Below are 14031 nucleotides of genomic sequence, written 5' to 3' on the forward strand. Positions count from 1 at the left end.
CTCTCAGTGGTGAGTCTGTTCATTCGCACAGGACAATCTTCTGAGGCCCAGACAACATCTCTTATTAATCCTCTGTGTTCACTCTGCAGGCACAAGAGGTGGACATCGGCCATAATCCTCTGTGTTCACTCTGCAGGCACAAGAGGTGGACATCGGCCCAGGAGAACATCATCCTCACCGCTGGGATCCATGTGCTGCAGGCCCCCCGGGCGGCAGAGGAGGCCCTTCTTCCAGAGAAGGAAATTGCCAAGCCCGAAGGAGAGGAGCCCCGAGCAGAGGAGCCCCTGCCTGGCCCTGGCAAGCGCCCTCTACCAAGAGATGCGATAAGATGCTGTATATAATGTAAATATATTTTTCAAATAAAGAGTTCAAACTTAAATATCTGTTTGGATTTACTTCCTGTAGTTTCCAACACTCGTGCTGTCTTCCTCTGCTGTTGTTGCACTTCAATTGAAGTTCAGCAGGTTTCAAAAAGGAAGGAGATGTCCTTTTGCTTTTTTAGAAAACTTTATTTTAAATAGTTTGAACAATACATATAAAAACACTGCATTGAAAATACACATAATACATAAATGAGTAATTAGTCATAATGTCCTTGGAGGGAGAGGTGCTCAATGACTGAGATGTCCTAATTTTAATTTGTAAAACTTGTAAATAAATAAATGAACAGGTATTTTTAAACTTGAATATCTCTGACTGCTTATTCCTTGCTTTTGACAAGTTCATAACATCTCTTTACCTTCATATCAAGCATGCAGGGGGTGTCAAAGAGTATTTGGGGTGGGGGGATCTGGGTGGTTGGTACACTGGCTTTAATCGATCTAAGGGGCTCTGATCTGATTGGATGACAGGCTCCGGCCCCCCAACTGAGACCTTCTTAACCCAGAAGATCCACTGGGGATCACTGTATGATGAATGCGGCAGGCCTGATCACTCTCACTTAGTCTTACTTAGAGTCCCGCCCCTCCCGTTCATTTCTATGGCATTTTGGTTTTCATCTTGTGGTCCACCCATTGGTTGTCCGACTTAGTTCTAGTACTCAGACCGGCTTTTGAAAAGGTAAGATAAACTCTGCTATTACTCTTAACAAGACAGTCCCTTATAATGTAGTATAACAGTAGATGAATGCCAATGTGTTGTCTTTTAACGTTCGCGCATATTTGCATTGGTAAAAAGTTGCCGCTAAGCCAGAAACACACGGGAGTTTTCCGGCCGTTTGAATCCGTAAATACTTGTCATGTAATGCTTATTACTGTGCGCTAACGTTTATGACGTTAACATTTATATGCACCATTCGTGATTAAAAGTTGCCACTCCGCCATGTACAGTCTTGCAGTAGGCTTGATTGATTGATTGATTGAAAAGTTTATTAACAGCTTGTATATTGGGTACAGTACAGTACAGCTCAAAACATACAATTGTTAAGGGGATGCAGACCAGAGAAAGACTTTCGTCTTGTTTACATCAGGGTCCCCCATTTCCAATTCATCATATCATTTAAGACATATAAGACATATTTGACATACAGATGGCTTATTTACAATTTACATACAGTTGGTTTTTTACATACAGATGGCTTATTTACAATTTTCATTTTAGATTTCGTTCTAATACATCCTAACCGGACATTTAAGACATACCAAGTCTACAGATATACAGTTAGTAACAGAGTCTAAAATGCGAGTATATACATAGATGGGGGGGGGGGGGGGGGGGGGGAAGCTGTCCATTGTACGACAGGTTGAGATTTGTACCATTACCGGGGCCAGATCTGATTTCTTTAACAAGGACACGGGGATATTTATTGATTGATTGATTGATTGATTGATTGATTGATAGGCTACGTCAACATGCATTTCTCCCGTACTTTACTAGACGCAAACACGTTATGCTGTTTTACTTTGCACTAACGTAAATGTTCATGAAGTTAATGCTCACATCCGTTCACAGATGTGGACGGAGGGTTAACGGTCATAGACACTTGGCTATTTAATGAAGTACTGTAATAACTTTAAATATAATTCGTATTTACTATGTGGTAGTGTACTAAAGTTAACATGTATATGAAGGCTACCATAGGGCGAATATTATTATTATAATATAATAAGTATCATTCATTTTTTAAAGTCAGACCTCTGAGGTTAATGTTGAGCTGATGGAAAAGTGTTGGCTAGCATTATCTTTTAAATCAGAACCAGCTTTTACTCATATTATTTTTCTTATTTCTATTCAGACTGTTACTACATGTTTATTCTTATTTCATATTCACGTAAGGCCATGTGTGACTAACTGTAGAAACACTTGATGTGATATTAATCTAACTGTTGCCTCTCAATCTCAATGTCAGTTACAGGAACTGGATCAGGAGGCAGTCCGTCTGGAGCCCCGGGTCCCAACTGGCGCAGCTTAAAGAATACATAGAGAGAAGGGACCAGGAGAAGCAGTCTGTCGCCTCCTCAGCTGCATCAGCAGTCGCCACCTCCTCAGCTGTCTCCCCCTCCACTACATCTCCCCCAAAGAGCGGAGGAAGAGAAAGGCAGTGGTCCTGTGTGTGTATCATGTCAGTGGAGTGTTACTGTCAGTCAGGTGATGTGTGATGAGTGAACATTTTTAAATTGTGTCTGCAGCTTCCTCAGAGGACGAAGACGACCATCTGATGGTGGAGGCAGCGGCTCAGGTGGAGGCTGATTTAGGTAAGTCTGTGCTTCGAGTCATTATTAAGCTTTGTATAATCAAATCTATTTGGTATGTCAAGTGTGTTTTTCTGCTGTGCACAGCATCTCCTCCTCCTCCTCCTCCTCCTCCTCCTCCTCCTCCTCCTCCTCCTCCTCCTCCTCCTCCTCCTCCTCCTCCTCCTCGTCCTGCCCACCAGCAGAGAGCTCTGCCAACTCCACCACTTCCACTACGACAAGTCGCTCCTACCCCTCAGGGCTACCCCCCTGTAATAATGTTGTTATAAACATCTAGTATCAGTGTGTAGTTTAAAGCTGCAGCTCAGTGACCTGTGTGTGTGTTGCAGCTGCTCCTGCCGGCAGCCTGGATGAGCAGCCCTCCCTGCAGAGCAGCACGAGTGGGTCAGCAGGGCTCTGTTTGTGGCTGACAAAGAAGGGAGGCCCGTCCTGTCCCCGGAGTTCCAGCTGTGGCACCGGCCCCTGGCCGAAGTACTCCCAGCGAGTGCCGTTCACTGCCTAGAAATGGACCATAAAGCCCTTACAGAACATTGCCAAGGGATCAATGCAGCTATCACCAAGCCGGAGGCGGATGTCATTGAGAAGGCCACTAAAACACAGGCCAAATCCAAACTCTGGTATCGATACAGAGCTGGGCGGATTACAGCATCTCGTATGAAGGCAGCATGTTCAACAAGTGCAACTAAACCATCGCTTAGCTTGATTAAAGCTATTTGTTACCCGGAAGCCACAACATTTAAAACTGCAGCTACTGAATGGGGATATAATCACGAGAAATCAGCACGTGAAGATTACATTGCAATTATGAACCGACATGGCGGTTTCATTTGTCAGGACTCTGGGCTCGTGTTATCGCCAACATTTCCATATTTAGGTGCTACTCCAGATGGTGTTGTGTCCTGCAAGTGCTGTGGTGTAGGTGTTTTGGAAATTAAATGCCCCTACTGTGTTGCTGCACCGTTAGACCATACATGCCTGGAATCACGTGATGGACAGGACAGGCTGAAGAAGACCCATGCCTATTTTTGTCAAGTGCAGACCCAGTTATTTCTATGTGATGTTGAATATGCTGACTTTGTTCTGTGGGTGAATGGAAAGATTCATCTTGAACTAGGGCTGTCAAGTTAACGCGTTAATAACGCGTTAACGCAAAAAAAAATTAACGCCACTAATTATTTTAACGCGATTAACGCATGTGTATTTTTTGTCCTCGGCCGCCGTAGTTTCAGAGCGCATCGAGTGTAAAATACCATCGACAAGCTGATGCTGACAGCCCCGCTCCTGCCGCCCGCTTGTGGCAGACCACACTTCCACGCTCACTGGCAGGCCCGGACTGGCCATCGGGAGGACCGGGAGGGAGTGTGTATGTGTGGCGCGACTCGCGCGAGCGAGGCACACCTACGTGTTGTTGTTAGCATCTGGTGCTAGCTAGCTGCGCTAACGGATATAAGGAGCTGTTTCAATGACATTTCGCCGACAACTGCGCCGAGCACTTGACTTTATGCAGGTAGCCAGACAGTGGGACATTGTACGAAAAGTCAGCGCAACATTATTGCAGCGTCCAGGCAGCTCCCATTCGAGCATATATGCCTTGAGCTGCACATAGCTCAACGATCCATCACAGTGTCTCCACACACACACACACACACACACACACACACACACACACAGTATTATTGTATGAGAGAGGTTCCAGGTTGAATTGAGGCGAATATTTGTAATGTTCAGGTTGTTGTGTTTAATATTCATGAGTATATTTGTCATTGTTCAAATGATAATAAACAAACATATAAAGCATATTTGTCCACTCATATGTTGATAAGAGTATTACAAACTTGAAAGATATCCCTCTAAGGTACATTTAGAACAGATAAAAAATGTGCGATTAATTTGCGATTAATCGCGATTAACTATGGACTATCATGCGATTAATCGCGATTAAATATTTTAATCGACTGACAGCCCTATCTTGAACGCATAACCCCAGATATTGACTTTTGGGAGAAGGTATACCCCAAAGCTCATGAATTTTTTCAGAAGGTCATTCTCCTCGAGTTGAGTGGGCAATTCTTCACCAGAATTTCCAGTGCAACTACACCAGTCTCCATTACTGCACCAAAAAGGCCTCTGTGCCTGATACCAGACCCCGCTCTATGTTCCAGTCTGACTCAGCCAACCGATACCCAACCACTGATACCCAAATGGTGCCTTTGTCGTGGAGAGGAAAAGCTTCCCATGATAGAATGTGATAACACAAATTGTGAAACTACCTGGTTTCATTTTGAACGTGTTGGTATAACAGTTGCCCCCAAAGGAAGCTGGTATTGTGACAAATGTCATTAGTATGCCCCCTCTCAAAAGAAACAGAAGTAGGCTACTAATCGATCTGAATGACAGTGTGTTTATTTATTTGATTCAACATGTTTCTTTTACATCAAATCTATATAAAGAACATGTAAGTGTAACAATCAAAAAAAGTTGTGCACACTAAAATGACACAAAAAGCATCATTATTTAAACTGACACTCAAAGAGCAAAACCTCAGCTCAAATCTCCCAAACTCTTAACACATGTTCAGCTCTGCACCCAATTTGCAATTCTACTTTCCACCTTTTGAAAAGTTTCTGCACATATTTTTTTGTCGACTTGAACAATCTTTACTTGCTGAATTCTCTATATCAAACGCCATAAAAGATCAGTGTGCTTGAGCACGATGGTGTGTAGTTGGTTTTACAAAATGTCTTGTACTATGAATGAAGTGTGTGCCATTTGGTGCAAAAGTTTGGTTTTGGTAAGTGTTTATGTAGTTTTGGGTGTTTTGCACTTTGTGTGTATGGTTTTGTGAATTGTGTTTAGTGTTTTGAGAAAATAAGCCCTGCTTTTAAAAAATGTGTTTTAGCATTGAAAAAAACTAATATGGACATAATGTTAATCTATCTCTGTTATGTGAGGTGATCTCTGCAGCGTACAGTTAAAGGAGCATGTACTTGTTTTTCACCCTTTTTCAATGGGTAAATTGGAAACCTGTAATAAATATAATACTTTGCCCTTTCAATTGTTTTTTTCAAAAATGAATTTACCCAAGCTTAAATATTCTACCAGTACTATTACAGTGTGCAGTGCAGGTCTGAAACCATCAAGCGATTTGGGATGTGTCCAATCTGACAATAGAAAACTTGAGAGAAAAACATATTAATCTTCCATGCCTGAAAACAGCTTAAATAATTTTTCAAACAAATCCCCAACACAACCAAACCCCAAATCACTGCTCTGATTATCAAGACATTTAATTTACCAAGTACAACATTGACAATAATGCAATAATAATTATAATACAAACATGTCATATTTGTCAACATTTATATTTTATTAAACATTTTCAAAAGACAAAAGCACACGGACAAGGACATGGCTCACACACATTACAAGTTGGACAGGACATAACATGAAGGGTGGGGGGTAGGGGGATTACAGTGTCAGTTACATTTGATGTATGCATATGGCGTTGTATTTATACATGATTTGCTTCATAATATAGGTATACTTCATTGTTTAATAGGTAAATAAATAGATAAATAGTCAAATAAATAAATACATATATATATATATATATGCACACATATGTACATATACACACACCTCTTCCTTTTATGATTAATTCACCTATTCATCCATTTCCCATTTAATTTCGCTTCTTTCATTATTATTACCGTTACTGTTTATTCATAGCTTATTTCTCTTTATTTATATTTATTTATTAATATTATTAATTAATATTATTATATTTATTGTTGGCAGCCGAGATGGTTTGAGTCCAGGAAAGCCCTTATCTTATCCCAAAGCCTGTTGTCTGGCTTAACCAAATATAACAGGGAGAAAGCAGCTTCTTCCATACTTCAGATGTTTAGGAAGTCCTCCAGCCATCTATTGAAATTGAAGCAGTTGGGCTTTCTGACTTTCCAGTTCATAAGAACGAGGCGTTTAGTTGAAAGGCATGCTAGGGCTATAATGGCGCATTTCCACTACACGGCCTCGCTCGGCCTCGCTCGGTATGGCTAGGCCTCGTTAGGACTGGCTCACTTTATGGCGCATTTCCATTACAGTTTAGGAACTGGGGTAGTATCTATAGTAACGCAGTGTAGGCGGAGCCGTGACGTCATCTTCAATGAGAACCCCAGAAAAACAACACAGCCGTTAGCTGTTAGCACTCAGAGCTCACAGCTCCTCATATATGTTCAGAAACTAGACAAAAGTTAAACAAGTACAAACCACAGACTGCCTGTGTCATGGCGAATACAGTCGCTGCTTTATTTATGTCTGTATAGGCCGTTGTTGTGAGTGTGGACGGTCGGAGCATATACTGCGTTAGCTTAGCCAATCTCCATTTAGACAACACGCATTTTAAAAGGTTTTTCGCCTGCCGTCTGTCTGCAGACTTGACAAAGCATTAATTCATGGTTTTTACTAACCGGTATCAGTATGTTGTTACTTCGGCATCATTTTGAAACGTGTATTACAATTAAATCACGGTCAAATATGTCCATCTTGTTGTAGTTGTAGCCCCCTTGCCAGCGATTCTCTCTCTAGTTTAGCATACTCAGCCCGACTCAGCCTCGTTGTCTCTGGCCCTAGAACCACGATTTTATGAGGCCAGAAAAACTGTGAATTAGGACCCGCCGGCCGGTACTAGGCCAAGTGGAAACGCAACTAAAAACGGGCCGCTGACGTCACAGCCCTCTTAAACCGTGCTCCGCGCTGTAGTGGAAACGCGCCATAAATTTACTTGCAAATGTTGATGTTATGCCATTGAGCGGGGATCCCAGCAAGCATGTAGCTGGAGTTAAGAGTATCTCTATGTTCAGAATCTCAGCGAGAGTATCTCCAACTACGTCCCATAGAGATTTTACAGCCGGACAGGACCAAAGACAATGTAAAAGGGTACCCACTTCCGCACAACCATGCCAGCATAGGCCCGCGAGTGTTTGATCCATCTTTTTGAGTCTACAGGGTGTGATGTATGCTCTGTGAAGGATTTTTAACTGTATTACTCTAAACCGGACACACTTGGAGATTGATGTCGAGTTCGACCAGATTCTGTCCCACTCAACTGGGGTAAGGGTGATGCCTAAATCCTGCTCCCATCTTTTCTGTGACTGCAGATTAGTATTGGCGGTTGAGGTGAGGAGAAGTTTATATATACCTGAAATCATTCCTTTCTTGTTTGCAAGTCTTTTTAGGTTCATATCAAGGTGTTCATGACAACCTATCTTTATACCTTTTGATGCTAAGTTTTTAATATTTGATTGTAATTGCATATAGGAGAGGAACAGGGATTTATTCAGATTAAAATGTTCCATCAACACTGTGAACGGAGTTATGATATTGTTTTTTACTATTTGCCCAATGTGTTGTATGTCATGTGCTTGCATATGTATATTATTCAATGGGTTACCGCCCTGTTTTTAAAATATTACTTAAAGGTAGGGTAGGTAAGTTTGAGAAACCGGCTCGAGATCGCTAGAATTTGAAAATACACAACCGGAGAAAATCTGCCACTTCCTTACAGAGCCCCTCCTCCAACACACGCGAATGCGCACATGACCAATGAGGGCACGAGATAAGTTTGTGCACAGATGGAAGGCTGACAGGCAGGTAGGCCATCCAGTTATTTTAGCCGGGCCGGCTAAAATGATTGGTCGTACTTTTTACAGTACTACGGCTTCCACAGATGACATTTTTAATGGATTTTTTGTCAAAGCACTTAAAATATTCATTGCTATCGGGATGTTAAGAGCATTCCATGGAATATAACAAAAAGTGTATCTCGAGCCGGTTTCCCAAACTTACCTACCCTACCTTTAAGTAAAAGTAAAAATGTGTCAGGATAAATTAAAGTACATAATGTAGAAAGTACTCTGCAATATGACCCATTTCAGAATAACAAACTACAGAAGTATTATCAGCTAAATGTACAATAAGTAAAAGTACTCGTTATGCACATTTCTTTTCAAAATATTGTATTATTATGGTTATTATTTTTGTTGTTAAAATAAAAACTCTGGACTGAACTTTGTGTGGAAACTTTATTTATAATTCATTACACAACGTCTGATATTTCACTGCAACACGGGTCAATAAAACACAACATGGTGCATAAATAAGCACAGTAGAGATGATGAAATGATACAGACATATATATATAAAATATAACATGCATCATAATACAGCTCTGTAGTACAAACCTTTCTTTAATCAAATCAGTTTTATTTATTCAGATGTTATCTCACAGCACTTTACATATACTATACCGTACTCTTTGTAGTTTATTACAATGATCATCATTTACCAAAAACCCCTGTTTTAGAGTCACTATGTGTCAGTCAGTGCTGGCTGTCATGGCTGAGAGGGGAGCTCTTACTCATCTCTGCCACAGCTGGGGATCGAACCGCAGACCCACTTTCACTTTTTTATTTTATTTTTTCAATTTTTAGGCCCCCTTTCCTCTCCTTGCCCCCCTGCTTTCATAGAGAAGAATGGGCAGTATCCTCTGTTCTTCTCTGTTCCAATGTTCCAATTTCTGACCAATGGCTGTCCAGGCTTGGTTCCATATCTCGCCCAATAGGGAGGCCGGATATGTTCCATAAGAGAGAATCAAACTTTTGGGGCTTTTGGCGTCCAATCGGTGAGGCGGATTTGTTCCATAATTCTCAGCAATCTCTCCTCCGTCCGCCATTGTTTTTTCACACTGACTGACTTCAACCAAGCGACACTGTGAGTACAATGTGCATTAATTATTAGCAAATACGCGTGTAAACACTGTTACAAACGCACTTCTATGTCCGAGATTAGTCATACTGAGTTAACCGTGGTGTTTGTACGGTACTTTGTGAACCGCTGATGAACTGCTGTGTGTGTTTACCTTTAGCTAGCGGCTAAGCTAGCGGGACGCTACGGAGCCCAGCTATCCGCCCTCTGAAGCTTTTAGGGCCGACAGGGGGAGGACAATGTCCCGCTAACGCTGTGTGTGTGTGTTTCACATTAGCGGAACGCTACGGAGCTCAGGTATCCGCACTCTGAAGCTTTAGGGCCGACAGGGGGAGGAGAATACAACGCTGTGTGTATTTATCGCTAAGCTAGCGGCTAAGCTAGCTGGACGCTACGGTTCAGGTATCCGTCCTCTGAGGCATTTATGGCGGACAGGTTGAGGAGGATGTCCCGCTCCTGTGTGTGTGTAACGGAGCTCAGATGAGAGGGCTCTGATTACAGTTTTAATCCTCTGTCAAACTGCATGTTTTCTGCCATATTTGATGAGAGATAAAATTATTTTCTGCCATAAGTTCTTAATGACATTGGTACTGTTGGACTCAGTACTCGTTGGACTTCTACCACAAGTAGCCTACAATGAAGTACTTTTACTGTGTACTTTTAAAGTAATCCTCTGTCAAACTCCCCTCCTGAGTACAATAATAAATGTTTTCTGCCATATTTGATGAGAGATAAAATGATTTTCTGCCACAGGAGTTTGACAGAGAATAACTGAAAAAGTACACAGTAAAATAACTCATGGCCACTGAGTACCTGGAGTGCCGTCTATGCAAGAAGAAGGTCGGCGGGTGGTCACAGGGCATCAATAATGATAATGATAATAATAATATGTATTCAAGACTCTTTGCTCACAGCAGCACTTCTCTCTTCCTCCCTCCTTCCTTTTCTCCTCGGGAGGAGATGCAGGGTCCTGATGGCCAGCCAGGATACCAGCATGTCCTGAAGCTGGCCAAGGCCCTGCTGGAAGCCAGGAGCCTTCAGGGGCTTTCTGACAAGAGGGTGGACAAACTCATGGCCCTCTGGCAACGCCTGCCCGAGCCGGACAGGCGATGAGTCGTCTACCCTCCCAGACACCGGGAGAGGCAGCTGAAGGGGCGGTTCAAGACAGCGAAGGGGAAGAACACCTCCTGTCCTAGGAAGGAGAGTCTCCAACGGTAAGACTCGCTTCAAATATTCCTGTTTCCTGTACTAAATATTTGCTGCGTATTAACCCTCACTGTCCTCTCTGTGACTCAGCTGTCTTCTCGGGCTGAACTCGGGCCCTGCAACATGGCCCAGCGCCAGCCGCCTGGTAGAGGCCATTTGCAGCCAGCTCTGCCGTCTCACGAGGACTCGGTGGTCCCTCATCCTCACGGACTATGTGGCCGTTAGAGAGGCAGTGCTGGCCAGCCCGAGGTTGATGGCTCAGACCGAAATACAGCTCTTTGAGCTCAACCAGAGGACCCTGTCCCAGTGGTGAGTTTAACCTGCAGCTTTGTTGGTGGTTTTGTAATCCGTACTGGGGTTTCTCTTTCCGTAACAAAATCTGCCTGGGTTTGTCTTACAGGTTCTCTCGGCGCCAGAAAGAGAGGGGGGTGTCTGTGCTACTGCAGGGAACTGGCGTCGTCCCTGCAGTAGCTGTGGCTGTCCAGCCTCTCCCGCCAGCAAAAGGGCTGTCCTTTGTACAGGTGGGACAAGGACAGCCCTTCAATTACAACATCCCGGAGGTGCCGGGACCTTCAGGGGTGGGTCTACCTGCCTCATCTGGCCACATCCCCCCTCCTCCTCCCCCTCCTCCTCTTCAGACACTGCTCCCGGCTGGCCCTCTCACGGCTGCCCCTGCTGCTCAGCCTCCTCCTCTTCGTGTGCCCAGGACAACGGCCTACAGGAAGAGGAAGGCGGCGGAGGCTGATGCTGCAAGGGGTGGGCCGTCGCCCTGGAGCAAAGCCCGCCAGCAGACAGGTCAATACACCTGCAGCAATGTGGCCAGGCCAAGAGGATCGACACTGGCCACACTCGCATTGCAGGTGTGTCTCACTGCGCGGCTGCCGGTGGGAAAACTGTGGAGGAATGGCGGGGTGGAGATGAAAAGACTCAAAAGGGACCGAGAGGAGGTCTTTTATCTTTATTTATTTGAATCTATTTTAAAATAAAACTCTGAACTGAACTTTGTGTGGAAACTTTATTTAGAATTCATTACACAACGTCTGATATTTCACTGCAACACGGGTCCATAAAACACAACATGGTGCATAAATAAGCACAGTAGAGATGATGAGATGATACACACACATATATATATATATATATATATAAATATAAATATATATATATATATATATATAAATATAACGTGCATCATAATACAGCTCTGTAGTACAAACCTTTCTTTAATCAAATCAGTTTTTTATTGATTCAGATGTTATCTCACAGCACTTTACAGATAGTATACCGTAGTCTTTGTAGTTTATTACAATGATCATCATTTACCAAAACCCCCTGTTTCAGAGTCACTATGTGTCAGTCAGTGCTGGCTGTCATGGCTGAGAGGGGAGCTCTTCCTCATCTCCGCCACAGCTGGGGATCGAACCGCGGACCCACTTTCACTTTTTTATTTTCACTTTTTGGGCCCACTTTCCTCTACTTGCCCCCCTGCTTTCACAGAGAAGAATGGGCAGTATCCTACTGTGAGTCAAATGTGCATTAATTGTTAGCAAATACGCGTGTAAAAACTGTTACAAACGCACTTTTATGTCCGACATTAGTCATAGGCCTACTTCTGAGCTAACCGTGCTGTGTGTCCGGTACTTTGTGAAACGCTGATGAAGTAATCGATGTTAGTACAACGGAGCTTTACGAGCTCTACACTTGGAAACACTTGGACTGTGCCAGGTCACGGAGGTGGAAGTGTTTAAGGCATACTTGCCAACCTTGAGACCTCAGAAATCGGGAGCATTTCCAAAACCACCGCGGGGGGCGGGGGGTGCTAGTGGATCGCCGGAGCTGTATTAGATTAACATTAACATGCTTATTGTAGTTGTAAGTGCACTGCTTTGCGGCCTGTATCACCATATGTGTGGGCTGGACCTGTATTTTACAGGAAAGGAGTGAGCAGAGGGTAGAATTGTCGATTCTTGTTCTGTTTGCTGTGACTATCTTCCTCACCCTCTCAGACTTTCAGTTGCGCGCGCTACGCTACCATGGAAACCAAACAATGGTGTAGCTGTATTAAAGTCCGAGTGGAAACAGTCCTGAGTAAATCTGATTTTGTCAGAAATCGGGAGAAATGCGGGAGAAATATGACCCCGGGAGGAAACCGGGAGAGGGCAATGAAATCGGGAGTCTCCCGCGAAAATCGGGAGGGTTGGCAAGTATGGTTTAAGGGGTCATGCTGGTGCTCAGGAGTCCGCCCTCTGATGCATTTAGTGCTGACAGGGTGAGGAGGATGTCCCGCTCCGCTGTGTGTGTTTCCCTGGATGCTGCAGAGAGCCATGTGAGCGGGACGTTACGGAGCTCAGGTATCCGCCCTCTGATGCACAGCGGAGCGGGACATCCTCCTCAACCTGTCAGCCCTAAATGCATCAGAGGGCGGAGGACTCCTGAGCTCCGTAACGTCCCGCTAAAGTGGCACTTTAGACTCTGTGCAGCATCCAGATTTCTAAACCTCTCAGGTCTGTATTTACTGTGATCAGATGCTGCTCTGTTTACATGCACAGATGACTCCTGTTAGATGAAATCCTGCTTATTGTAATAACAGAAATGTGAGATGCAAACAGAAGAAGTCATGAAGGCACAGAGCTCAGAGGTGGTGTCTCTCCTCCACAAGTTAAAAGCATAACCCACTACTCGAAGTGAAACTAGTGAACTAAATGTTTAAGTGTTATAAAGAAAGGCAGAGGAGTGAAGAGGAGCAGAGTGCAGAGGAGATCAGAGCAGGCTCTGCAGCCGCAGTACCACATGCGGCCATGGGGGCGCTGTTTCACCCCAAATCATCCCAAATCATATCAAATCTTTAAAAAATCATATTAAATCATAGAAAAGAGCTACAGGAAGGAAACAATAAGGAACGCTTCACGAATTTGCGTGTCATCCTTGCGCAGGGGCCATGCTAATCTTCTCTGTATCGTTCCAATTTTAGTATATGTGCTACCGAAGTAACACAATATAACTAAGAATCTGGGGAGAATATATACCTCTCTGACCTGGGAGCAGCCTCTGCTCTGGTCCCAGGACACCTGGAGGCTCAAAGGAGGAAAACCCTGCTTTAAAAGGCTCTATATGTGCAGAATTACATGTGTTAATGTGTGATTGTGACCCCTCAGGAACTCAAGTGACCCCCCAGGACTTAAAGTGCCCCCCAGGACCGGCAGACCCACTTCAGGTTCTGCTGAGGAACCGCTAGGGCATGTGGGTAAAGCATGCAAAGAGCTGATACGTCACACGGGCCAGGATTGGTCGACTGGAGACGAGAGGACAAAAGATCTGGCCGCTCCTCCCCCTCTGGCATTCCTCCCAGACGCCCTTTGACCCCCCCTCA

General features: G+C 44.0%; 1 protein-coding gene and 1 non-coding gene across 3 annotated transcripts; one reads left to right on the top strand and one right to left on the bottom strand.

The window, feature by feature from the left end:
* The first annotated feature begins 9321 nt into the window (after positions 1 to 9321).
* Positions 9322 to 11661, top strand: LOC117490983 (formin-like protein 14). 2 transcript variants are annotated; one of them, XM_034140782.1, is made up of 4 exons: positions 9322 to 9461; positions 10422 to 10669; positions 10752 to 10970; positions 11062 to 11661. In XM_034140782.1, exons 3-4 carry the CDS (start codon positions 10915 to 10917, stop codon positions 11645 to 11647), a joined length of 642 nt encoding a protein of 213 aa, XP_033996673.1. In that variant the 5' UTR covers positions 9322 to 9461; positions 10422 to 10669; positions 10752 to 10914; the 3' UTR covers positions 11648 to 11661. The 2 variants fall into 2 exon arrangements, with proteins under 2 accessions (XP_033996673.1, XP_033996672.1); XM_034140781.1 differs by lacking the exon at positions 9322 to 9461 and having other exon boundaries at positions 9777 to 10669.
* A 1888-nt stretch (positions 11662 to 13549) lies between these two features.
* Positions 13550 to 13655, bottom strand: LOC117491033. The gene has a single exon (XR_004556730.1). It is a non-coding gene; the product is annotated as a U6 spliceosomal RNA (small nuclear RNA).
* Between the last annotated feature and the right edge of the window lie 376 nt (positions 13656 to 14031).

Source organism: Trematomus bernacchii, unplaced genomic scaffold, assembly GCF_902827165.1.
Source record: "Trematomus bernacchii unplaced genomic scaffold, fTreBer1.1, whole genome shotgun sequence".
In the NCBI taxonomy this organism is placed as follows: Eukaryota; Metazoa; Chordata; class Actinopteri; order Perciformes; family Nototheniidae; genus Trematomus; species Trematomus bernacchii.

Bases quoted from the DNA above. Each gene is read 5' to 3' on its own strand.
- LOC117490983 (XM_034140782.1), top strand. From the start codon at position 10,915: ATGGCTCAGACCGAAATACAGCTCTTTGAGCTCAACCAGAGGACCCTG. The intron at 10,971-11,061 runs GTGAGTTTAACC...TTTGTCTTACAG, and splicing joins CAGAGGACCCTGTCCCAGTG to GTTCTCTCGGCGCCAGAAAG.